This window comes from Micropterus salmoides, unplaced genomic scaffold (assembly GCF_014851395.1).
Source record: "Micropterus salmoides isolate LMB-PRFRI ecotype aquatic unplaced genomic scaffold, ASM1485139v1 Ms_hic_scaffold_14, whole genome shotgun sequence".
Taxonomy (NCBI): domain Eukaryota; kingdom Metazoa; phylum Chordata; class Actinopteri; order Centrarchiformes; family Centrarchidae; genus Micropterus; species Micropterus salmoides.
The window spans coordinates 8,213,974-8,241,395 of record NW_024040485.1 but is presented as its reverse complement, the minus strand read 5'-3'; the positions used below and the strand labels follow the sequence as shown (position 1 = coordinate 8,241,395).

Below are 27,422 nucleotides of genomic sequence, written 5' to 3'. Positions count from 1 at the left end.
GCATCATGGTCATTTCTATATTTGAAAAAGTAGGATTTGAAAGTGACTGTGATAGTGATGGCTCAGATAGGTAGACTATTGAATGGCAATATCTGGAGGATGGGGCAGATGTTCATGAGAACCAATTGGTTTGAGTTGTCAATAGAGGGGTGACGACGGAGCAGTGGCTAAGGCACATGCCTTTAGTGTGAGATATTTACGCTATGATACATCCACCAATGTGTCCATGAGCTAGACACTTAACCAGTGTCTAGTTGCTCCAGAGGCATGTGACTTCTGACATATATAGCAATTGAAAGTAGTTTTGGATAAAAGTGTCAGCTAATTAAATAATTATTATTAATTATGTCAAATACCTATATAGTGCAAACCAATCTGAACATGGATGAGTTGCTGAGTTTCTATAGGGTTCTTCTCACATCTTCTCTCATCACTTGTCTTGGTCATATGACTGTGATGTGTACAATGAAGCAAGGCCTACAGGTTTTTGAGGGGTGAAAGACTGAAATAGTAATTACGTTACTTATGGGTGGAATTATATTGAAAAAAAAACCTATTCCCCTTTTTGCTGAGGACCCCATGGAACCACCATAAGGAACCATGGGATTAAACGGGTTAACCACTTAATTTCCTGCATTCTGAACACATTTTCTGCACCAATTTATGGAGGAAATGTCTTTATTTATATGAAGGCAAACAAAATTAAGGAACGGGTGACAATTCAAAATATAAAAACATAATGGAATGTAATTCAGTAATCAGCTTTTGGACAATGCACATTTGTTTCTTCTATATTTCAGTTGCATTGCATGTTTCCCTGTCGTGCATTGTTTCATTTGTTTGTTTGTTATTCAACATTTCTTGTTGCAGCTTTCAAAAAGTGATAGAGACATTCAGATTCTGACCTGTCCCCAGTGTTCCCAGTGTAAGTTTAAGTGTCCCGCCCCATCCAGGCTGTGATTGGTCGGTTAACGACAAGTGACATTGATGAGTTACATTCAGCTTCTCTTCTACCTCGTCTCTCTCCGCAGACAGAGTTTAGCAGGCAGGAGAGAACGGGAACAGGTGAGCATCACGTAGTGCCCAGAGTGCCTGACATGGAGAGGGCAGAGGAGAGTACCGACAGCTTGGGAGAAGTCCTGGTACGTTAAAGAGTAAAATGTCGAGGTGCCGGCACTGCGTACCAGGGTGTTCCCACTTCAAGCACTGCTCCTTAGACCCTGCCCTAAACCTAATTCTAACCTTAACCATAAAACTAAAAGTCTTTAACCTCGACCAGCTCTTTGAAGAACTGAGAAGACTAAATACCCTCCACCGTAGGGATTGAGAGATGACCATAAACCACAGCGTCCCCAGTTTGCATCTGGCTGGGAATCTTTCTCCCCTCATATCCTGTCAACGCTCTATTTACTCTGTAAAATATAAAAGTGTTTAATTGTCTGACCGCTTGTGTTGCGGCCCTACTGCACTCTGATTTAGTGACATCACCAAATCCACTAAGTGCAGCTTTAAAATGAGTCAAATGTCATAACTGATTAAACACACACACATACATATATATTCCCGTGAAAAATGTTAGATTCATTCTATTCACATAGACTAGGTCACCATGACAACATGCACCAGATACAAGTACTGTATGCAAAGTGAACTGTAAATGTACTGCACAAAGGCTCGGCAACATCCATTTCCTATAGAGCTCAGAGGCTCAAAAGGGAAAAGGGAAAGACAAGCAGCATTTTCTGAGAAAACTCTGCCAGCTGAACTTCACAGTCATCAGCAGCCGACTTTAGAGGTTCCCCCACTTGCTGGTTTCTGCACCAATGAGATTTCTCTTAATGAATAATAGTTTCAACTTCTGTTGCCAACCTGCCACAAGATTAAGTGACTCTTCAGAGCCCCTGGTGTTTCATTTAGAAAAAGTTATTTTACCTACCAGGCTGGTTTTTCTGACATTCAGAAACAATGTGTTGACTTCCAAATCCATCCAGCTGATACATGTGTATGCTGCTTATTTGTCTCATGCATACAACAACAGCCTCTTCTAAGAACAGTGAGGAGGCTGTCAAATTACTCACATGCAAATCACCCTGTGACATAATCTGATGATTTACAGCATATTTTGAAATACTTTCCTTGAAAGAGAGAGATGGCAGTACTGATGAGTACTGACATTCAAGGTGTCATCAGTCCTGCAATGGATGGACAGACACAGGGCCAGTCAGTCGAACTGACTGTCAAATGACTACAAAGAGACACAAAACGCCTACAAAGAGACATGAAACGCCTACAGAGACGTAAAATGCCTAGAAAGAGACACAAAATGCCCACAAAGACATGTAAGATGACTACAGAGAGACACAAAATGCATACAAAGAGACACAAAATACCCACAAAGACACGTAAAATGACTGCAAAGAGACACAAAATGCCCACAAAGACACGTAAGATGACTACAGAGACGTAAAACGCCCACAAAGACACATAAAATGACTACAGAGACACAAAATGCTCACAAAGCCACGTAAAATGACTACAGAGACACAAAATGCCCACAAAGACACATAAAATGACTACAGAGACACAAAATGCCCACAAAGACACATAAAATGACTACAGAGACACAAAACGCCCACAAAGCGATGTAAAATGACTACAGAGAAACACAAAAACGGCCACAAAGAGACATAAAACGCCTACAAAGAGACACAAAATGCCCACAAAGACACGTAAGATGACTACAGAGAAACACAAAAACGGCCACAAAGAGACATAAAACGCCTACAAAGAGACACAAAATGCCCACAAAGACACGTAAGATGACTACAGAGAAACACAAAAACGGCCACAAAGAGACATAAAACACCTACAAAGAGACACAAAATGCCCACAAAGCCACGTAAAATGACTACAGAGACGTAAAACGCCTACAAAGAGACACAAAATGCCCACAAAGACACGTAAGATGACTACAGAGAAACACAAAATGCATACAAAGCGATGTAAAATGACTACAGAGAAACACAAAAACAGCCACAAAGAGACATAAAACACCTACAAAGAGACACAAAATGCTCACAAAGCCACGTAAAATGACAACAGAGACATAAAACACCTACAAAGAGACACAAAATGCTCACAAAGCCACGTAAAATGACAACAGAGACACAAAATGCCCACAAAGCCACGTAAAATGACTACAGAGACACAAAATGCCCACAAAGACACGTAAAATGACTACAGAGATGTAAATCGCCTACAAAGAGACACAAAATGCCCACAAAGACACGTAAGATGACTACAGAGACACAAAATGCCCACAAAGACACGTAAGATGACTACAGAGACGTAAAACGCCTACAAAGAGACACAAAATGCCCACAAAGACACGTAAGATGACTACAGAGACGTAAAACGCCTACAAAGAGACACAAAATGCTCACAAAGACACGTAAAATGACTACAGAGAAACACAAAAACAGCCACAAACAGACATAAAACACCTACAAAGAGACACAAAATGCCCACAAAGACACGTAAAATGACTACAGAGAAACACAAAAACAGCCACAAACAGACATAAAACACCTACAAAGAGACACAAAATGCCCACAAAGCCACGTAAAATGACTACAGAGACGTAAAACGCCTACAAAGAGACACAAAATGCCCACAAAGACACATAAGATGACTACAGAGAAACACAAAAACAGCCACAAACAGACATAAAACACCTACAAAGAGACACAAAATGCCCACAAAGACACATAAGATGACTACAGAGAAACACAAAAACAGCCACAAACAGACATAAAACACCTACAAAGAGACACAAAATTCCCACAAAGACACGTAAAATGACTACAGAGATATAAATCGCCTACAAAGAGACACAAAATGCCCACAAAGACACGAAAGATGACTACAGAGAAACACAAAATGCATACAAAGCGATGTAAAATGACTACAGAGAAACACAAAAACAGCCACAGAGAGACATAAACCGCCCACAAAGACACGTAAAATGACTACAGAAAGACAGAAAATGCCTACAAAGAGACACAAAATGCCCACAAAGACATGTAATGACTACAGAGACACAAAACCACTGTTGAGAGACATAAAATGGCTAGAAAAAGATAAAGATTCATTTTGTGTCTCTTTCAGTCTGGGTGTCTTCCTCCTATGTAGGAGGGTTGGGAAGCCTTTTACTTGTCTCTGCCCAGCTGTCTTTTGTCACATAATCTATGAGTCTGGACAAAACCTTCCATTTCTCTCAATTTCAAACATGTTGAATCCAATAGTTGGAGAACTGTTGCATTCACCATTTGGCTCAGTGGTGCAGACCGCTACACAAACCGCCCAACAGCCCATCAACCAGATTGCCTGCAGAGAACCACGCTGTCTTGTAGGTATCTTGCCTAAAAAAAGCCTTTACAAGGTGATTAGGTCTGCGTTAGTTGCAGTGCCTTCGCTCCCTAGTACTCATATTGATTGTTTTCTCCTGGCTTGGTAAATAGATGGAAGTCAATACACCCCTATGGTGATGTCAGGGTTCACCTAGCTGCAGGTCTCCTGGGCTTATCAATTAGAGCATAAGAATGCAGCCAAGGATTTCATTTGTAGCCTAAGCTGTTATTAGTAACGACAGGTGGGTATTGAGTGTGGTGCAACACTGTGGTGGAGAAAATTGTGATAAATGGCAGGGGGAGGCTCTTTCTCTCTAAAGAGCTGTAGAGATAGATGACTGATGGTCATTAGACAGGAGGAAAGGTGTGTTTGTGTGTTTCAGGAAGAGAAAGTGAAGATGCAGTGCAGAAATGGGTTTCTAATGGGAAAAAGTAAGACTGGCACCACTTTCAAAGGCTTTGGTGCCTACTTTGCAGTGCATTAGCCACACATTTGAAGCCATTCATCCACCCCTTTCATTAAGGGAAACGCACACAGACACATCTGTTTACCTTATGGTCGATGATGCCACTGTATCCCTGGAGGACCGGGGGGTGAGGCTTGGCCACCCTGACGGAGGCTTCAGTGGGCCGCCGCAGCTGTTCATGCTGTCGGATGTGCGTATCGTTAGCGTCCCTGGAAGCGCCGTTGAAGCTGCCGTTGTACACAAGGAACAAGCTGGCGCACAGGAGAAGCACGAGAAGCACGGCGACCCCATGGCGCTGACACAAAGACACAAGCAGATGCTGACAAATTAGTCCCGTGGCACTGGACTGAGTTTAGGCTGCACATTTAGTCTTACCGACAGTTGAGAGGCGCAGGCATCCCCCTCCTCATCCTCTGCTGGTTTGTCAATACAAAAAAAAAAACAACTTTCTGTCACGTCAGGTGCGACCAAAACTTAAAAAAACCCCACCGGCTTATCGATTTAATTTAAGGGTACAGACCTGATCATGACATTGCCAAGATGTCAGGCTGTTAATGATAATCTTTACTTAGTTTGCATGCATTTAATGCCCCGGTGCGCATCTGCAGGGTAATTTATAGTAAAGTGTCTCGCCTCAGTGAACGTTGAAAGCTATTAAGTAAAAGTTCATATCGATATCCTGACCTTGTAAGTCAAACGGTGCATCAGTCTGAGCTCCCACAGTGAATTACACGGGCAGAAAATAAGCAGCTCATGACACTTTTGATTTGTTTCGTGGCACACTGCCCAACAAGGGCTGTTGCATGCGTGGATCTATTTGTTATCTCACAGGTGTTTAAATTTGGGCAACGTGCATTAATACAAGTAATTTTAAATCAACTCAATTTCATGCACTTTTTAAACGTATGCATTTGCATTAAACGCAGGAGCAAGCAAACACGCGGCGCGCTGTGGTTCCATGCTGAAGTGTTTATTATGAGAAAAAGCCGGAGCTTAGTGCCAAGCGGAGCGCACAGCTGGATGTCCATTGTTCGCGTCCTAATCTTTTGATCCGACAGAGTAGACACAGCAGCGTTATGGTGATTGGAGCGCACTTCACAGAACAATGCTGGATTTAAAAGCAAGCACAAAGAGTTGCCTAGACGGCAGAGACCTTTACCATAGGTGTCTTCATTTTGCGGCGCGCTGTCTTATCGCTGCGGCTCAGTGCGTCTGACTCCACTTTCTCTCATTGTCCAGCGTCATCTGTTCGCATCCCGGATCCACTCCGGTCTGTCCGCACTGTGCCAGCCCGCCTGCCGCCGCCTATGTGTCTTCAGACCGGAGCCCAGGCGCAATTCATACTGTGGACACTGAGGCGACAGATGTTCACTATTGTACCTCGGCTGGGTCTTAAAGCCCACCGAATTTGAGTGGCTGACGAGTGGAGGTGCAGCGCGGTTAATTAAAGAGACTACCTGCCAGAGTGTGATAAGGCCGTTTTGTTTAATGGTTATTTCCTGCTGAGTAATATTTGATGGAAATCTCAGGTCGGATTACTCTGGAGTAGAGTAAATCCACGACATGTCACCCTTTGACGTCTGCTGCATAAAATATGAGGTGGATTATAAAGAAGTTTATACAGCAGTTATTATCCTGGGAAGCACACAAACAGGAGTCTCTGTTATTGGCATGTGCGTTTTCATTCACGTGGTACTTCAGTAGCCTGCATATTTGAGGTAGGGTATTTGTACTTCACTTGAGTATTTCATGCCACATGCCATATTTCCACATTTCAGGGGGAAATATTGTACTTTTTGCTACACTACTTTTATTTGACAGCCTTTAGTTACTGTAGAAATTTGGATTTCATACAAAACATTAGATGACCTTATTAAACACAAGGCATTGTTACAGATTAAACTACTAACAATGATACACACAGTAAAATGTGCCAAAATATGTATTGTAGTTAATATTAGCTTCACCTCCACTACATTAGTAAAATGTTGCCTACATTACTGCAAGTATATAATAGTATAACACTAACAGGGGCCAGTTTTAGACATTGAGTAAATTTACCTTACTTTAAGTACCTTTTGGTTGCTATACTTTTTATTTAAGTAACATTTTCAGTGCATTACTTTTACTTGCAGTATTTTTAAATTGTAGTATTTTTTTATTTTTAAAACATTTAAATGCTGTTAATGCACCAGAACACAGGTTTAACAGCCTTTTGATCCACTTTGTTTTGATTTTGTCCAGTTTTCGATCTCTCCTTTTTATGTAATACGCATTCATAACAGCAAAGCTGAACAAGCTTTTATTTCCTTTTTAAGATGAGCTGAATTCACTGCAGACTTCAAATTAGCCTTAAAATGAGACTATACAGCACATTACCTGAACAATCATCATGGATTTCAGCTTTAAAACTAAATCATTTTCAGTGTTGGGGTGGTGATGGGGCAGTGGATATATGTCTTTGGTGGGAGAGACCCGGGTTCAGTTCACCACCAATGTGTCCCTGAGCAAGACACTTAACCCCTAGTTGCTCCAGAGGCGTGCGACATCTGACATATATAGCAATTGTAAGTCGCTTTGGATAAAAGCGTCAGTTAAATGAGTAAATGTAATGTAATGTTGCATCAGCATCATTGCAGCATGCAGTTCTGGTGCTGAATTTGTGCTTTGCTTGTGTGTGTGCTGTAGCCTATTGTGTTAAAGCCTTCTATATGTACACATATGGTGCAATAGATTCACAGTAGTAATCAGTAAATAGCTATTTGTTTTCTAGCCACTGAAACAACAAAGAGCCATCTTCTTCAAAGCCTTGCAGCTCTAAACCGAAAGTGTCTGAAAGTGATTTAGCATGAATATTAATAAACCTTAAATAGGCTATAGTATTTTTAAAAACAAAGTTCACAGGGCTTTACAGAGCAGCAGAGAGTGAGAACACTATCAACCCAAAAAACGGCAGGAACGAGTCTGTGTTGAGACATGCAATAAATTTGCTCACCCGGTGGATAGAAACTAAAAGTCATAGGTTAAGAAGTTAATATGAATGTACAATTTGAGCATAAGTAGTGTCAAATGACCATCTTTTCATGATACTTGGGAACTCATTAGGAAATTATCAATTGATGTACTGTGCTGAATGAATTGTTACCAGTTGATCCTATTTTTTTTTTTTTTTTTTTTACAACAAATGAGGTTGTGGTGATGATGTCCCTGTAAACAAAACAAAAGATATTGTTGTAGAGATGCCCAGTTAGCATTTGTTCATGAACACTAATCAAAAGATATCGTCACAACCTGGCTCAAGGGTCATGACAAAAGAGGGAACGAGGCAGCATAAATGATCAAAAGTGAATTATTTAACAAAAGAGTGAACTAAACATAACTATTTAAATGTGCAAGGTGTGTCTCTGTAACATAAATAACTCAAAGCAAGATGTAGCAGTCGGGGTGATCTGGCCATGGTTGACATCTGGATTGCAGAGAAGGCAGAAGAGAAAGTAGTTTGCCCAAGTGGAGCTTTATCTCCCCTGGCTCACAGGTCCAAGGTGCAGCAAGGATCAGCAATCAGCAATCACCTCAACAAAACAAAGATGGTTAACAGTGGTAAGGTATTGCTCCCAGAGAGTGGCCTCACCAGATCACACAGGGGCCGTCACAATATCAACTGAGAAATACATGCATTAATATGCATGTGTATGTAGACATTCGGTACATGCCCAAACAGTATAAACTAAACACATATATACTTACATAACTATACTGTACATGTATATTTTTAACCATGTAGAAAAAAATTCCCAAGTTAATAAGAAATTAAGTCAAATGCAGTGGTAACAGAAACATAAAAGACAATAAGAACAAGAAAAAGAGAGAAGCACGAAAATGAAGTTCTGAAGTGTTTGTAAAAAAAAAAAAACCCAAAGATTTAAAACAAGACAATGATGGAGCAAGCCTGTCAGTTTTATACATACTGCTGGTGTTGTATCTGCAGTAGAGAAGGTCAGATCCCTTAATTTACAGTCTCGGTTCTGGATGAACTAAAACTGCCCTGTACTGCCTGAGGGTCTTGTGCTGGGATTTGACTCATAGGTTACTAACAGGTCAGGGATCTTTGCTATGTCCAAGACTTGAAAGGTGAATCATGAAATGTTCCTATTTGCAACAATTAAGTATTCCTTTGAGTTTCTCCAGAGAGTGGTGATGAAGATAAAACCAGACCAAGCATCTGCCCGAACGTGGACTAGGAAACAGATTCCTGAGGTACAGACTGTAACACCTGCTCTTCATTTCCTCAAGATTCTCATGTGGAATTGGTTCATGTCAACGCTTTTAGCACTGTTCTGTACTGTGAAAAACCAGCACTGTCTCACAATTTAAAAAGGTTCATTTAGACAATGATAGAGGGGAAAAAACTTTTATTGGATGGATTATCAGAGCTGATCACCGGCCTCAAAGTTCTATATTTTCAGTGGAATAAGACTGTAATGGACATGGAAATGTAAGTTTTGTACATTTCCTTTTCATTATTATTACTACTTATTAGTCACCATGTTGTAGAAATCAGAATAAGTTTTCTGATTAGAGCTGAGGGTCTCAACTGCTCTCTCCACAGGCAGATGCTTTTCTTTATTATGTTTACTGAATGTTAAATGCAGCGATAGGCAAACAGTCTCAGGATTTATAGCATCTCATTTTAATTGACTGATTGTGGTAAGAGTTGGTTGGGTTGATTGGGTAAAAAATATTATTATTATAATTATTTTGAATAGATGAGTTGTAAGTTTATTCAGTGTACTCTTTTGGGAAACTGATGAACTTGCCATTATTAGTTGAGATAAAGTATGGAAAAACATTAGTTTATTCAAAGTTCAATTTCTGCCTTAAAAACAGGAGTTAACCTAACTTGAAAAGGCAATTGGTAGGATTATAGTTAGCTATTTCAACTTAAAAATGTGAGTTCAAAGGGTGTAGAATTGTATTTTTGTTTGACAAGAGACAGCAAGTGTCTTTGAATGGACAATGTAATATAGTTGTTTTAACTCACAGTATCAAGTTGAAACAATAAATGATCATTAAACAACTTGTGTAACGTAACATAATGAGTTAAAGCTTTTCTTAAAGTTGAGTTTACTCACAATTTTAAGGCAGCAATGGAACTTAAGATTTTAAGTTAAACCACCTTGATAATTTTTACAGTGTAATGTTCCTTGCGATTTCATTAGAGGCTGTTTTTTCCATGAAGTTCAAGAAATGTTGATTATTAATTCTAAAATGTATAGTCGACCAAGTAGCAATGCTGAAAACACGAGAAACAGTCAGGTCTTGTTGTTTTCACCAGAAGTCAATAATCAACATTTTTACATTAATACCTGCTAAAAAATCACTTAATCGCTAGCTGGTGAAGAAACATCTAGTTACTTAAAATCCAGATCTATATCCAGATTTGGTTGGGAGCAAAATAGAACTGAATGCTGAACTTGAACACTGATCAGGTAGCAAGAAACACGTCTCGAAATGACTGATAATGTTGCTCCTTAGTTGCTGGGTGTGTAAATAAGCACTGCTTTGCTAACAAGATTGCCTGATCAACTTAATAAGGTGATGATATGTCAATGTTGTTTTTTTAGCTTGTTTCTGCTGAATGGGTCACAAATATATAGTAATTAAAAAAGGCTCTATAAACCGCTGGGCACAGTGGTTTTTACCAAACATTACTGAACGAGACAGATTTGGTGCTCCCATGATTATTAACAGTACCAAATCTATTACCAGGCAAGAACATTGATGTTGGATGCAAAATCTCTAAATACATTCAAAGACAATGTTTTTTAACCTCCTTTAACCACCTTACTTTCTTTGTTGGTGCTGAACATTGGCATGAGAAGTAAATCAAGGTGCACATTCATTCAAAATGGATGTATTTCCCAGGGATGCTGAACTTGGGATTGTCTCGAAATAAACTGTGGCTGTGATCATGGTAATGAAGACACATGTCACCCAGTGCCACAGTGAGGCTTGTTAATACATTTTTAACAGTTTTTGGACAACAATGGCAGTATATGGCTCACAGAATGATCTGCGTCCTTAAAAAAACAGGATTTATCCTTTAAAGAGTCAATAACATAATCTCCAGGTATCTCCCTCCTGTCACCATGACTGCAGCATTAATCCACCACACAATGGACAGTTAAACCACATATAACAATACATTTAATCCGGAGTGGAGCTGCTGAATGTTTCACCCCCATTTGCCAGTGATTGTGTATAATCTGCTTATGAATAAAAGAATAAAAAAAACAGGTCCTCCTGGGAGAAGCAATGGAGACTTCCCAGAAGCAATAATCCACATCAGTGTTGCCATCAGGGGTATAATGTGCGATAACACAGCGTAAGGTTGAAAGGCACAACAACAACAACAGCAGCAGCAGCAGCACATCAGACAAACAGTTTCAAAGAAAGGCTGTCTTTGAAGTGTGTACTTACTGTGTATTTACTGAAGGGCAGGGAAAGGGCATGTGGATCTCTGAGCTTTAAAAGACATATATAGGAAAATGTGGTAAATTTGGCAAATAGGCAGTAAGAGGTAACTGTTTTATACATTTAGCTGCAGTTGAATTGTGTTGGATTTTCCACTTTAGTGTAAAACCCAGATCGTATTTGTGATATAAAACTGTAATGTGCCCCAACTACACAATAACCAAACCATTTAATGTTCGAACTTCCATGAGCTTGAAAAAGACTGCTGCCTATTTTTTATGTTCATAGCTCCACTTGAGTAACAGGATGAAAGTGTATCAAAAGTTCAACAAGCACTTAGTCGAAAACAGGACTTCTACGTGGCAACACCTGCACTGTAATTCCCCCAGAGTTAGTAAACTGCTGGGTTGGTATCTACAGTCCCTCGAGAGGAGAGAAGAATAAAAGTGGAAACTGGAAATGTATCCAGATTTTTCATACAATATGAACATGAGGTAGCTGTAGCGTGATAAATCTTCAGACACGGATTTACTGCTTGCTTTTATATTTTAACGCGGTTTATTGTCGTCTTTAATACTTCAAAAAGGATATTCATTCAAGTTGTTTTCCCTCCACTCTCAGTTTAGAAATACTACAACTATAATTACTACAGCTCAAATGTTATACTGTCTTTATACATTATACATGAGTCTGTTTTAAGATAAAAGGATTTCCAGTAAGAGTTAGTGGAAACTGTTATAAAGCCACGGCCAGAAGTCAGTGGCTGCAGCTGCACTAGTTAAGCTAGTAGCAACCATACTTTTTTCTTTATGCCATCAAAAGACTGTGCTTGTAATTCTGGCTGAAGTAAGCTCTCTCTTTTTACCAGATCAGTCTATTTATCTAAAACAATACCACAAATCACAATTCGCCTCAAGGGGCTTTAGTTTTATCAGAGCTTTTCCAACACCCAGAGACCCAAGGGGAAACATTCAAGAAAATGTGCATAAGATTTCACAATAACTCTGGTTTAGTGAAGTTTTGCTCAAGTCATTTTGATTTAGAACAAGTTTCACTGAGTAGTATTCATGAGGGGCCAGCGCAGATCAGCGCTATCTGGGCAGCTCGGCCCTCGATATTCTTAATATTCTTACCATGACGATTGGACCGTGTTAAGTCACACAAATTTTAAATGCAGGCAACACGACATGCCAGCAGCACCGGCAGCATGTTAGTCGATGTTAATGGCCTTCGTAACATTGAGGTCACAGGCAGTGTGTGATCGTCAGGGCCAGCTCCATGATGAGGATGATGGGTACCACGTGATGCTGCTGAGCACGTGGAAAGTGGTGGATGCTGATCAGCAGTGTTTACGATGCCTATAACACGCACGAGGACACAGGCACCTACTTATTGCCTGTCATTGGCCGTTACATGGTTGATTGTTGAGGGTCCGCACGGTGCTATATATCGCCCTTTAATGTTCTCTCTAATCCACTGCAGATCTGTGGTCCTCCTCTGATTTATGAGTGAAAGCTGCTCCCCATGGTGCTGCAGGATGAGGACCTTGACAAGGGAATCAGACTGGCTTTTTGTCCTTTCCATAATTAGAGAGTACATCCAATTTACCCCGTTCATTACCCCAGGGCCCAGAGACAAATGATGAGGAGGTCTGTTTTAATGCTGGCCAGTTCGGGTTGAACAAGCAACAGTGCATACAAGAGGAAGGGAGACAGGAGAAGCATTCACAAGGTAGTTCAATTATCATATGACACAAAATGTAAGTGGGGATTCTTTCTTTTATTAGAGTTCCCACTCAGAAAGTGTCTGCATGTTTCACCAGAGGACAACATACAGTGAGATTTAAAAGCACCACAAGTCAGTTGTTTTTGAAATAAAATAAATCAGGTACAAATAAATGTATGTGTCTCTATATTGTCATGATTAACTAACCCAGGCCTTCACACTTTGCCCACTTTTTGGGAAGGTTCATGCCCTTTGGATAAAGATTAGAAGGTACTTGTATGTTTTTACTCCCTACTTATGCAAAGTAAGGTTTTTGTTGTTAGAATACCCCTGTGTACTGAAAGCTTCTCTGATATAATCTGTGTGAAATAAACATACATTGAAGCAATGTTGATCAAGACACTGACTTCCATTTATTTCCATCTGTTTCTGTTTGTGACAAATCAGTTAGCAGATGCTTGAAAGTGGGCTGAATCCATTACAGTGAACCTAAGTCTGCATTTAATAATACGAGAGTCAAATCTTAAAGGGGTCCCTCAGAGAGATCAGACCTATCGTGCATTTCAGCTCTTTGCTTTGGTTTTCCAGTCTGCCACTTTAGTGCTTTGATTCAGTCTCACCGTTGCAGGAAACTGTTTTCAGTGAGTTTTGCTGCACCAAACATCAGACAGAAAATTAGCAACTAGAAGAAAGTGGAGTATCTGGTGGGTTAAGTGCCACAAAATTTAACTAAAAGCAGAGGAGCCCCAAAACACTGGCTGTGAATAGGTAAACAGGACACTTCTTACTAACTTCTTAGCCAAAACAGCTTTTTTGTTGCTCTGCCTTCCAAGGGCCAAATTCTTAAAAAAAAAATCACTTAATGCAAGTTTAAAGTCAGGATAAAGTTACATAATCATGAAGAGATAATAGTGTGCAGACTTTACTTCATTCTGCACTTACACCTGCATTACCACACAAAGACAATATAACATTCAAATTATGGAGACAACATATTCACCGTGATGGATTCTACAAATCAAGCTAATTTAATTATGGAAATTATGGCAACCAGAAAGGTGTGAAAAATAGATTTAAAAACCAGCATGTCTCAGAAATGGTTACCAGTAAAGTATACACAATTTTAGGCCTTCATCCAATGAAAAACAAAAAATGAAAATGAAGACATCTACATATCATAAGGTGTGGTAATATTAATAAATGTGTTTAGAGGCAAAGACACACTCCTCTGTCAACATCAGTGGAGCTGAGGTGGAGCAGGTCAACAGTTTCAGCTTCCAGCATCACAGAGAACCTGGCACGATCATTTCACATCTCCACGCCGTAAAAGTCCCGTGCCAAGTACTTTTACACGGGAGCATCCTGACTGGAAACATCACAAACTGGCATGGGATGCGCACTGCCCAGGACAGGACGGCTCTGCAGCAGGTGATTAAAACTGCTCAGAAGGGGAGGTGAGGTGCCTGCAGAGGATACTAAAAGACAGTACCCACCCAGTCACAGCCAGTTCACCCTGCTGCCATCTGGCAATAAATACAGATATATCCACTGTCGTACCACCAGACTGCAGAGCAGCTTCTTTCCACAAGCCGTGAGACGATCCATCTTCAGCACTGCACCATGTGTTATTTATGTGTTTAATCTAATGTATTAGATGGTTGGATGGTTAGATGATCTAATGTATCATTTTTGTATATAATGTTTGCCTTTTGTGAGTTGCGTAAACTTTATCTCATTGTATAACCCTGTTTTGTAAATGATAAATAAATTTACCCTGTACCTTATAAGCACCCTAGCAGCTGTATTTTTCCAAAGGTCAACATTAATATGCACACCTCAATTTCATGTGACATCATGTGACAAGTGATGCGTCACTTAATGTTAATTTTCTGACATTCCATTACTTTCAGAAAATGAAATAACTTCAACTCAAAGGTCTGCTTAGGTTTTTTCTGTACTTTCAACTACATATGACGGTGTTCATCACCGAATGATATCAGCTCAGGTGTCAACAGCTGATCTAAGTGTGGAACTTTGGTGACGTGATAACAGCTTGTTGTTTGTGTGTGTGAGATCATAACCCCTGTCTGTCATAATCAACAGCCTCTGGCATTGGATGTGAATATTGATTACTTTCCAGCTAGTAAGTGGATCTTAGAGTTGACGTTATTTTTGTACCTGCACAAACATTCTTGTTCCTTATCAAACCATGGCGGCCATGTGGTGTATAACATATGTGCATTTGACCATTACAGTTTAAAATAGCACTGTAGCAGCAGGACAGAGGGTCAGTGACCTCTTAAGGGGGAGTAATGATTGGTGGTTATGTAGGGACTGAACCCTTCTATAGAATTTGACCTCTGTGGTATCTAACATACACCTAAACACACCCTATATAAGCGATGTTTGATGTACAGAAAGACAGAGTGGCCATCGGGCTGGGTCACTCTCCAAGCTGCTGCAGAGCTTGTAATTGATGCTGAATTCCTTGATGTAATAAACTTTTATGATCAAGAACAGTGTCAAGAGGATTTCTTCTCAACACATCATCGCAGCATTATTGTTCGGACACCACAGCCACATTACCCACAATGCAACTCAAGCCTGCATCCAACATTTTGGTCGGAGATTAGTGTGTGTTATGCTTGTAGCAGCTAATGTAGCCTTGAGCCTCGAGCCTCTAGCACAAAGCAGAGGTGAGGAGCGGGCTGCATAGGTCTGGTAAGCTCACATCTTTTCACTCCACACCCCCAGATTCATTGTCAAGTTACATCACTTATACAACCTCTTTCACATATGCAGTAGTACTCTTCAAAGACCTGTAAACAGACTTTGATGTGAAAAAAAAAAAAGTTCCTTTAACTAGGTTGGACACAGTGTCTCTTGTGGTAGTTGAATCTGAAACATACAGTTCAAGTGTGACCTAACTTTAATCTGCAAGAATGTGGCATTGGCTCTTTGTGTGATAAACACATTGTTAACATAATATTAACAGCTGACAGGCCATTATGAGGGAGATGAATGGATTGTGTTACCAGATGGGACGAAAAAATTAAGCCCATTCAGGTTGGACTGCAAGTATATTAGAAAACAGGATTTCCAAGACCAGATTCAATTAAATAACGTCAATCATCGGGACTATTCTCATGTAAATAAGTTGAAGCCCAAACAATATTTAATCCTGCCCCTTTATCCAGTGAATACAGTCATTACACCACAATCTGTTCATTTACAGTTGGTGTAGCAAGGCCGGGACATTGTCCACTAGGGGATTTATTTTCTCTCCATGTTTGTTAACTGTGGACACGTCAGGACTAGGGTTATGGGTGTTCTTTGCTCTGAGCTGGCCTTTAATTAAGGTGTTCCCTCAGGCATGATGGAAGAGGGAATCTAGTTTCAGGGGTGACTGGGCCATGAGTACAGAGGGAGACCCGACGCTTTGTGAAGGATCGGCTTTGTTGTCTGTCTCTGCTGGAGGTGAGACAAGCATGCACAATCTGACTTCGCCAAATGAGAAAGCAGCTCGGTGATAATGCATCAGTGTCCGTCCACACACCACCTATGCAGCCAACACAGAGGCACATATACAATGTCTCACAAAAGTGAGTACACCCTTCACATTATTGTAAATATTAGATTTTATCTTTTCATGTGACAACACTGAATAAATGACACTTTGACTGTACAGCTTGTATAACAGTGTAAATGTGCTGTCCCCTCAATAACTCATCACACAGCCATTAATGTCTAAACCGCTGGCAACAAAAGTGAGTATACCCCTAAGTGAAAATGTCCAAATTGGGCCCAAAGTGTCAATATTTTGTGTGGCCACTATTATTTTCCAGCACTGCCTTAACCCTCTTGGACATGGAGTTCACCAGAGCTTCACAGATTGCCACTGGAGTCCTCTTCCACTCCTCCTGGAACTATATCACTGTCAATATGCTTTTAATGAAGGGGTCAGGAGTTAATAAGTACGATTTTAAAGTTAATTATTAATGTACTGAATAGGTTTCAGAAATAAATATCTCTTTATCTTGATTCCTATCTAACATTTGAGAAACATGTAAAAATGGTAAACAAGGCTGCCAAAGTGAATTTACATACATTGAAATTGATCAGATATTGTCTATTGCTCTTTGCTGAAAAAATGTATTTAATGTATTTCATGATCTTTCAACATTTACCTCATTGTGCAACTTCTGGGTCACAAGCGGTATCAACAGTAATCACGCCTGTTTAAGCAGCAAAAGAATGGTCACAATCGAAACAGCAAGTGCCAAGATATCCTGAGTTTTAGTTCCCAGTATAGGTCAAGCTCCAAAAACACTGGAGCCTTCATTTCTTATTATGTGACTCTAAAAAGCAACTTTCATTAGACCCTACCGTACATTCTAAATAGCCACTTCTTTCAAGCATCACACCTTCAGTTTGACTCACAGGCTTTCTGACTTAAGCCCAATCTGAGATAACATGTCAACATTGTCAAGCTACATTATACAACTGTATAAGTAGAGTATTATTAATGAACCTTGCGAAATCAGTGAAGTGGTCTTTTAAAAGGATTTTTGGGTAGGAAGCTGGTAAGATCTCACCACAGCCATGTTTTCAAGAAGCTAAATATGTTGAGTTTTGATCACTTCATTAAATTTGCTAGTATTAGACTTATCCATAAAAAACTAAATGACCAGGCTGCCCAGGTGCTTAGTGACATGGTCAAACAGACCAGAGAGATCAGTCGTATAGTCATTGTTCTGAATGTGTTTTTCTACTGAGTTTGTGTGTATTTGGGATGGGTGTATTACATGTTATATACTTGTTCCTATAAAAACAAACATATAAATCATTCAAGAGAAATTCTGAGAAGGAAGACCCACTCTGGGAAACTGATCACAACTCATATCCAAAGAAAAGCCTTGACCTATGAGGAGTCACAGGCCAGAAAGGCTGGGAACCCCTTCTCTAAACTATCCACAATCCATTTCTTTTCTGCTTTGGGACGAATTTTTCTGCATTTTTCTGCTTGGGCAACATTGTGAGGTGTAATAAATGCTTATTGCTGCTACTTTTATTGCTTATTTCAGCTATTGTGCACAACCATTTTTAACCCAATTGAGCTAAAGAACTGCATTATTCCTCCCCTTACATCTAGATGTAATGCAACCCTTCTCAAAATGTTGCTGCGCTTGCTGCCATTAACATGTCCATCCTCCATTCCAACTAATGGAAATTCACATTTGGTGCACCTAAGTGCCTCTCTCCAAGTGCTGCTTTAATGTCCCATTCTCAGCCTCCTCCATTTAAATCTTCATTGAACATCATACTGAAATCCAAAGAAAATCCACCCTTGATGGCCAGTGGTTTGGAGGCATATTACAGTTTGTGTCCAAGGTAATTTCAACTCTGAGTGATTTTCTCTCCACTCTAATTTTCCCGTGAACAGAACAACCTGGTCTCCCTGCCGTCTAAGCCAAGAGATTGGAGGCCAGATTCCCTTTAATGAAGCCGCCCCCTCTCCTCTCTAATTCCATTCCCTGGTTATAACTGACTCAGGTGCAGGCCAGGAGTCTGCCTTCCTCTTTGGCTGACAAATGATTTGGCTGAATGAGTAATGGCTAATTAACATCCTCAATATGACTGTTTATCTGACTTTATGATCTGACTGTGTGCCAGTTTTCCAGTGCGTTGTTGGTGAGTTTGTCTGAAGGCAGACCGACTCCTGACGTTAGCATAAACCCACCAGATGCTCTGCCTGCGTGCTCTGTGCTTCAGTGCTGGCAGTGCGCCACTGCTCTTGCTTCACTAGGCTAATGTAAATGCACTGTCTCATCACCCGGGCCCGGAGGGAGGCAAACTCGTCTGCCCCGACATGCTCGCTCTCGCGGGGGGAGCAAGTGAGCCAGATGCTGGGGAAGGTTTCGTTCGTCAATGACGAGGGAGCTATTGGAGGTCAAGAGTGAAGGACTGCAAAATAAGGAGTCTGAAATCATCTGTAATGCTGTCTGAGAGTGCAAAATCCAAAATAGTACTGTTTTTTAAACTGCAGTAATTCTTTCAGGAATATATATTCATATCTAAAATGTAAAATCTTCTTTGCAAACTTCACTTAAGTTCCTATAATTTGAATGTAGTAAACAGCTACAGCTGGTTCAGGATTCCCGTGATGTAAGTGATGACACTAACAATAAGTGATGAAACTACCCTCGCCTCGGTTGCTTAAGAGACTGTTTGCTATTTGTTGGCAGTAACCATACTTCTCAGTTAGGTGGGAAGATCAATTTGTCAGTTGGGCCGATGGTATGTCCATATTTTCCTCATTAAAAACTCTCGGCGTTGATTAAATTACATAAAAAAAACATTTTCCAACATAACCTCTAAAAAAAAGTAAATACTTTAAGAACAGATAACATAGTACATATTTTAGTTGCTTATATGCTGCCTCCTGTATATTATATTAACTTAAAAAGTTATTTCAGCAAGTTCCTCAAAGCGACAAATGTTTATGTTCAAGAGACAAAGCCCTCCAGCAGCCATAATAATTATGATGGGAGCAAAGGAAGTCCAGTAGCATTATTAAACATTAAACTTAATACTTGAGACTTTTATTGCTTTCTGTTTGCAAGTGTCAACACTGGTTTCTTTTGATCATGACCATGATCAGTCCTGAACAGTAGCCATGTGTCCCCTAGGTCCTTATATAAACCCAAACCACAATCCTTCCTTAAACCTACCCAAACTATAATCAGTGCATTGTCACATCATAAAACTGATTTAATTTTCAACAGTGCATCTTGCAACAGTTTTGGAAAGATCAGTGAAATAATATTGTCCTGCTGACGGTGGCATCAGATCAGGGGTGACTGTTCATCAGAAGGTAGGTGGTTCGATCTTTGGCTCCCCCAGCATGTGAAAGTGTGCATGAACCCCAAATTCCTCCCGGTGGCTGTCCCATCAATGTGTGAATGTGTATGAATGTTACTTCCGTTCTGATTGCACCTTAGCCTCATTCATCACTATGTGAATGGGTGAATGTGATGTAGTGTAAAGCGCTTTGAGTGGTCGCAAAGACTAGAAAGGCGCTATACAAATACAGACCATCACTTCTCTGTGATTCTAGAGGAAAGTTACACACAAGGTATTTTTCTAATTTGGAGGACATGTTGGATAATGATGGGTCCTTGCAATCAAGTCATTGATTTTAGCCATTCAGCAAAATCAGGTTTGGTCTGACTCTTCCCATGGTGGAGAACAATCCTTGAAGTTTCAATAAAGCCAGTGTCAAAATTCATGATTGAATATATTCGGTGATAGTAGAGACCTGTATTTTAATAAACACAGCTGTGGCGATTCCGGCAGTGGTTTATCCAACCACTCTCCAACATTTTTCATTACCATTTTCCAAAAAGGAGATTCCTATCTTAAATGAAGGAATGCTCATTTTTACACTTCCACCTGTATTTATCAGCCGTGGGTCCCAGTTTAACTTGTGTACAATAATACAGGATTTAATTTGTGAAATACTACATTTGCAAACTTCGACAGCAGCACTTCTTTCCAGAAACAGTGTCCCTATTACTCTTAATAATCCACAGAACAGACAGACAGACAATTTTCAGAATAAAAAAAATATGACTATTCAGAATAAAAGTGGTTCCAATGAAAACTTTATCTCTAGATGTAGAACTTTATCTAAAAACCTGAGCACATAAAGCCAGTTCTATTTGCATGGCTACACACCATTACAGGTTAGTGAGAAAATATGTTTTGTAATTTTAGAACACTTTTAACTTCTTACTTCTTATTCTACAAATGAGAACAATTCACGGTCAGTCATAAGGACTTATATGACAACATTTGTCTTTGTTTCCTGGGTCGTGTTGTGCAGGATCACAGTTCAGATGAACCACGGCTTGTCATGAATTTTCAGATGTCTGCATGATATGTCAGATAGACAGCCCCGCTGTTGAAGAACCATGAATCCTTTCATCGTTTTTTCGTTCAAGTTTTTTTTGGTGGAAGTAGTCTTATGTTATTGTTGGGACAGATCTAATTTTCAGGAGGCTTTTGAAAGCTCTTCTGTCTCTGTATTGCGAGAATCCCCCAGAGCGAACAGTGGTGCCTCAGAGGATTGGACAGACAAGCAAACATACTCTCTGGGTTTCTAAAGCAGGAATGAAAACTGAACTCATATAATGTTTGGTTAGAAGAACAACGGCTGTGTGGGGCTGCACTGCAATTTTACTTTGCTTCAGGGCTAAAAAGCTGCTGTAGTTGGTAGCATATTTCCTACAGAGTGGTGATTAATCAAACTGTCAATGGATTCCACAATTTCACCAAGTTGGGGAGCACAGTCAGTGAAATCTTTCATGTCTTCAGCTGCCTGGCATGGCTGCAAATGCAATGTGAACATCTCCTCTCACTCCCTGTAAAATCCCACTTATCACTCAGATGATGATTGGAGGCAGTTATTCAGATTGACCATGACTGGATTTAGTCTAATGTTTAGCAGCTGGTCTGTCAAGTGGGAGTATTGCCAGTAACTCCACTGTATGAGAAATGGTCTTTTACTACCTCAAATAATGACTGCTGATGTGTCCAGGACTAGAGCAACTGATGACCGGTAAAGTATTTTGATCCGAAATACCCCATTTAAAAAAAGCATTTTGTTAAAGGGGAAATATGAAGTTTCCAACAGCCACTAGCGGTGTGGTTTTTAGATTGCAACCTGTGGTGTGCTCATACGCATGCTTGAACTCATAAGCGAGCGAAATGCGACACTCCAGCTTCAAACAAAGTGCTGGAAACTCAGGTAAACTCCCATTGCAAGTAATATCAGCTTGACATTGAAATAATCCATGCTGGTGGCATGATAACGTTACATTGACTGCATTTAGCCGACATGATACATTGGCTCGCCTGCCGCTTTTCAGTAACAGTTAGACCACGATAAGGAACATTACTCTAGTGAATGGGTCTTCTTCTACTGTGTTGTTGTCCTGCACCGTGATGATGCATTATTGTACACTCACCTAAAGGATTATTAGACACACTTGTTCAATTTCTCATTAATGCAATTATCTAATCAACCAATCACATGGCAGTTGCTTCAATGCATTTAGGGGTGTGGTCCTGGTCAAGACAACCTCCTGAACTCCAAACTGAATGTCAGAATGGGAAAGAAAGGTGATTTAAGCAATTTTGAGCGTGGCATGGTTGTTGGTGCCAGACGGGCCGGTCTGAGTATTTCACAATCTGCTCAGTTACTGGGATTTTCAAGCACAACCATTTCTAGGGTTTACAAAGAATGGTGTGAAAAGGGAAAAACATCCAGTATGCGGCAGTCCTGTGGGCGAAAATGCCTTGTTGATGCTAGAGGTCAGAGGAGAATGGGCCGACTGATCCAAGCTGATAGAAGAGCAACTTTGACTCGTTACAACCGAGGTATGCAGCAAAGCATTTGTGAAGCCACAACACGCACAACCTTGAGGCGGATGGGCTAAAACAGCAGAAGACCCCACCGGGTACCACTCATCTCCACTACAAATAGGAAAAAGAGGCTACAATTTGCAAGAGCTCACTAAAATTGGACAGTTGAAGACTGGAAAAATGTTGCCTGGTCTGATGAGTCTCGATTTCTGTTGAGACATTCAGATGGTAGAGTCAGAATTTGGCGTAAACAGAATGAGAACATGGATCCATCGTGCCTTGTTACCACTGTGCAGGCTGGTGGTGGTGGTGTAATGGTGTGCGGGATGTTTTCTTGGCACACTTTAGGCCCCTTAGTGCCAACTGGGCATCGTTTAAATGCCACGGCCTACCTGAGCATTGTTTCTGACCATGTCCATCCCTTTATGGCCACCATGTACCCATCCTCTGATGGCTACTTCCAGCAGGATAACGCACCATGTCACAAAGCTCGAATCATTTCAAATTGGTTTCTTGAACATGACAATGAGTTCACTGTACTAAAATGGCCCCCACAGTCACCAGATCTCAACCCAATAGAGCATCTTTGGGATATGGTGGAACGGGAGCTTCGTGCCCTGGATGTGAATCCCACAAATCTCCATCAACTGCAAGATGCTATCCTATCAATATGGGCCAACATTTCTAAAGAATGCTTTCAGCACCTTGTTGAATCAATGCCACGTGGAATTAAGGCAGTTCTGAAGTCAAACACAGTATTAGTGTGGTGTTCCTAATAATCCTTTAGGTGAGTGTATATTATGTGGGTCATGTAAGTTACAGCAACTGAGAAGGTGGAGAAGCTGTGTACCTGAGAATCAGTAAAACGACAAGAACAGCGGCAGATCCGTGCTAATCTAGCTAGCTGCCCTGCCTGCCTTATATCACTATAGGCTAGTATAAACAAATTGCTCCACATTTGCTTTATACCATAACATAATTTCTTGCAGGCTAAAATCAACACTTTGACATAATACCAGTGGGACACGGAATAGTTATATAGATCGTGTTGGTGAAGTAATGTGGAAAGCCACACAGCTGTAGCATTTCGCCCTGGATAATGCAACTGGTTGGCGTTAGCTAACTTTATATAACTTGAGCCAACCATAACACAAAATCACAATATATTTCACATGCTTTACATAATGTTAGTTTACCTGTCCAACAGGACAAAAGCTAACTCGTTTGTCGGTTCCAAAACAAAGTGGAGGTTTCTCCGTGACTTTTCCGACGTTGACTGTGTTTTCACCCAAAGATTCTCGTTTGGCATGATTGGCTCCAGCATACAAAACTTTATTGTTGTTTTTTATCCTTGCGTGGCGTTTGTGTTGGAGTCGGTGTTGTGCTGGGAGTCAGTTGTTTTATGGACTTAGTGGAATCTGTTGTTAGCTGCGGTGTTGTTGCTGGGTGTATTGTACAGATTCAGCAGGCAAGAGTCACAGCCACGTGGATAATTTTTATATAAGGTTACAACATCTTCACATACATGCAATAAAAAAGCGATTAATTTAATAAAAAATATATATATAGCGCCTTTAAAACATTGCACTAAACTAAAGACTAAAACAGAGCTGTGGTGCATTTAAAGTACAAGTACAAAAGCAGTTTGCACACTCAAATTTATCAGAATCCTCTTTTTCAGTTTCTACATTCAGCACAGGAAACTAAAATGTGAAAACATTTAGGCTGTGTCTTTTTCAGCATCATTCAGCTTTGGGACTGAGTCTTTTAACCTGACGCCAATAATGACCATTCAACTCATCACCAGCAGGTGTACCAAGTGATTACCTCATGTGCTTATACAACTCCAATTAGAGGAGCGCCTAAGGTAATATGATCTGTATATATGGTAGTTTTGTGGATGTGTGTATTCCTGTTTCATTTATTCACTTCTTGTATTTACCATTAGAAAATGCCTTTGAGCTTTTCATTAATGCAACTCTGAGGACACCTAGAAGTAGCCATTTGACACACCTGATGATGAACGCCCTCCACAGCTGCACAGATTTGCAATTTGCATTTGACTGCAAAAATCAAATACTTTAACACAAAGACATGTTACTGGACTATTTGGACATTTTTACATTTCTGTTTGTGTACAGTTTTAACAGAAAAGGTACAATGTGTTAATTAGCAAGCTTAGGAGGTGCTGGTAGGCAGATTCTTTACCACCTTGGACAGAGCCAAGCTAGCTGTTTCCCCCTGCTTCCAGTCTTTATGTTAAGCTAATCATCTTTTGGCTCTAGCTTCATACTTGAAGGACAGATATGAGAGTGGCATCAATTTCATCTCAGTCACTGCAAGAGAGTGAATAAGCACATTTCCCAAAATGTCATACATTATTCCTTTTAAGAGAACGAGCTCTGGCAAAGATTTCCATCAATGGCTGTCACATTTCTTTACACACATACAATACGACTGCTACTCACTTTCAGTGATGAAATCAGAGGATGAGAATCCAGAGTGAATGCATTTCTAATAATCTTGGTACTTCACCAGCATCTATCTGCATTTTATCAACTCTGAATGAGAAGGACAAAGGAATAAGGCTGCATCATTTAACTTTAATAAGTAATTAACTAGACTATGGCACTTGTAGAGGTATCAATTTTTAATACATAATATTAAAGGCATCTTGTTTTGATTGAAAAGAGGTGAAGCAATTGAATTTAACTCAATAAACTGTCAAATACTACTACACATCTGTGTGCATTATTATAGTTATTTGCATGAACAATGACAAATATAGTCAAGTCAAGTTAATGCAAGCACATAACATTGCTGCTTCATATTTTCAGCTGAAAGGATTAGCCAAGCCTCCCAGCAGCAGTGCTAAGCAAGTTGTTAGCTAAGATAGCCATTAATTCTTCAACCACAGCAAGAGTCAGCAACATCACCAATTTAAACTAAACCTGTTGTTATAGTTGCAATGACCATCATCATACTGTGAGAGTAGACCGAAGTAAAATAGGCCTTTTTTTCTCCCCAGGGGAGACTGTGTGTGTAACTATGAAAGTGAAGCAGCGTTTCTTTCCAGGAAATTTTCCCAGTCCCCTTGATCCTCCTCATGCACCTTGGAAGCAGCTGACGCCTCCCAGCAGCGAATTTGACAGAGCAGTCAATCACTTCTGTCTGCTGTCACACAAACCAGGACATCATCAGCATAAAGCTGAAAATGCACTGAACATGAATAAAGAAAACCTGTGGAAAATGTATTTGGAGGAATATAAATAGGCATCAGAGGGGGTGATTGATTGTGATGTGTGGAAGCAGGCTTTCCAGAGATAAGACCTTTTAGAGCAATTCAATTACCTTCAGGCACACAGGAAATGTAGTATGTTATAAATTTTGATTACATCAAGGTTGATGAAAGGATGGGAGGAGATGGTTGTAAAGAGGGGCATTAACTCAGATATTATTTAGCTTGTGGTCATATTACACAATGCAAAACACTTATTTCGGATGGTAATGTGAATTATTGTTGAACATTTCCAAGCAGTACAAATACAGACTCAGAAGGAATATACTGTAGCTACCCCTGACAGCACAGAGATGTATTTTGTCAGAGCTATGGCTGCAATTAGTCACAGTTGAATGTTTTCTGTTGCCTCAGATAATCTGAAAATTGTTGACATTTCACGTCACACTTTATCCTTCGAATGCTTATTCCTGACAGGCTCGATATGCTTGGAGAAAGTGAAGATGGGAGGATGACTGACTACTGGAGGAGGGGGGGTGTAATCAATATAAACATGAGGCAATTAGTGTAGCACTCATATTTCTTTAGGGAGGTGGGTGTAAAGACACCACGATCAAAGTGATGTCTGCTCCATGCAAGTCATTAATGAGGCACCAGAGCGACATATTGTTAAAGAGCCTTTAGGAAACCTGCATGGAATTAATTAAAACACAATACACTCCTCCATCTTTCATGCACTTTACAATGTTATGGATTATTTAAAAAGTTAGCAGACGGGGAAGAAAAGTAGGACTAGCTGCTCACTCCCACATGGATTGTCTGATTTGTTTCGGCTACAAACTGAGAGCGGGCACAATTTCTGGACTGGTCGGCCACTTTGAAACCAGTGGAACACACCAATTAACAGGATCTGGCAGGACACACAAGTACTGCGCCAAGTGGACAGGACAGCATCCAAAAAGCATGTTAGTCCTCATGAAACATGCAAATGAGCGGAAACAAGGATGCAAACATTCAAAGTGCAAACAAACAAACACACTGTTTGAGACTTGTAGACAGCTGGGGATCATTGCTCAGGGGAAGCTGATATGATGTTTTTCGACTTGGATGTGTCCCACACACACCTGACTAATTGGCTGCATCTGTCAAACAAACAAGAAAAGTGGTGATTAGTGCAACAGATAAGTAAAAATGTAGTAGACACAAGAGGAGTTTTTGTATAAGAGAGGCGTAAATGAAATGTCAGAAACAGGGATAATTAGGCTCAATAATTTATTAAAAACAACTTTTAAATTCAGTGTATAAAAGTGATGCAAATGAATGTTTGTGTAGACATCAGTGGGCTACCTGTGGGCTAGAAAATGATCTGATTGATAAAACTTTACAGAGAACAGATCAGTGAGGCAGCAAACTGCAGTACAACCACAAGCCTGAAACATAAACACAAGCGAGAATCAGCATCACTTCATGTGACACCACAACACATAATGCAAACTAACAAACACTAACACTGAAGTTTTTGCTCTGCAGCTGTAATTGTCTGCCAAGTTACTGTGGGGTTCAAATATGTGAAAGATTCTCTAATCTACACAACACTCATTTGCTGTATCCAAGTCCATACAACATAATAATAATAAACAGTATGGACACCACACTAATTTTCATAGTATACAGTTTTTACAT

General features: G+C 40.2%; 1 protein-coding gene across 1 annotated transcript in view; it reads right to left on the bottom strand.

Moving 5' to 3' along the window:
• st6galnac5a (ST6 (alpha-N-acetyl-neuraminyl-2,3-beta-galactosyl-1,3)-N-acetylgalactosaminide alpha-2,6-sialyltransferase 5a) overlaps positions 1-6,201 on the bottom strand; it is a 55,570-nt gene extending 49,369 nt beyond the window's left edge. The window contains exons 1-2 of the mRNA XM_038717485.1: positions 6,036-6,201; positions 4,962-5,171 (exon numbers count right to left, since the gene is read on the bottom strand). Of these exons, the coding sequence (XP_038573413.1) occupies positions 4,962-5,171; positions 6,036-6,050 (225 nt within the window). The 5' untranslated portion in view covers positions 6,051-6,201. The remainder of the gene's footprint in view (positions 1-4,961; positions 5,172-6,035) is intronic.
• Between the last annotated feature and the right edge of the window lie 21,221 nt (positions 6,202-27,422).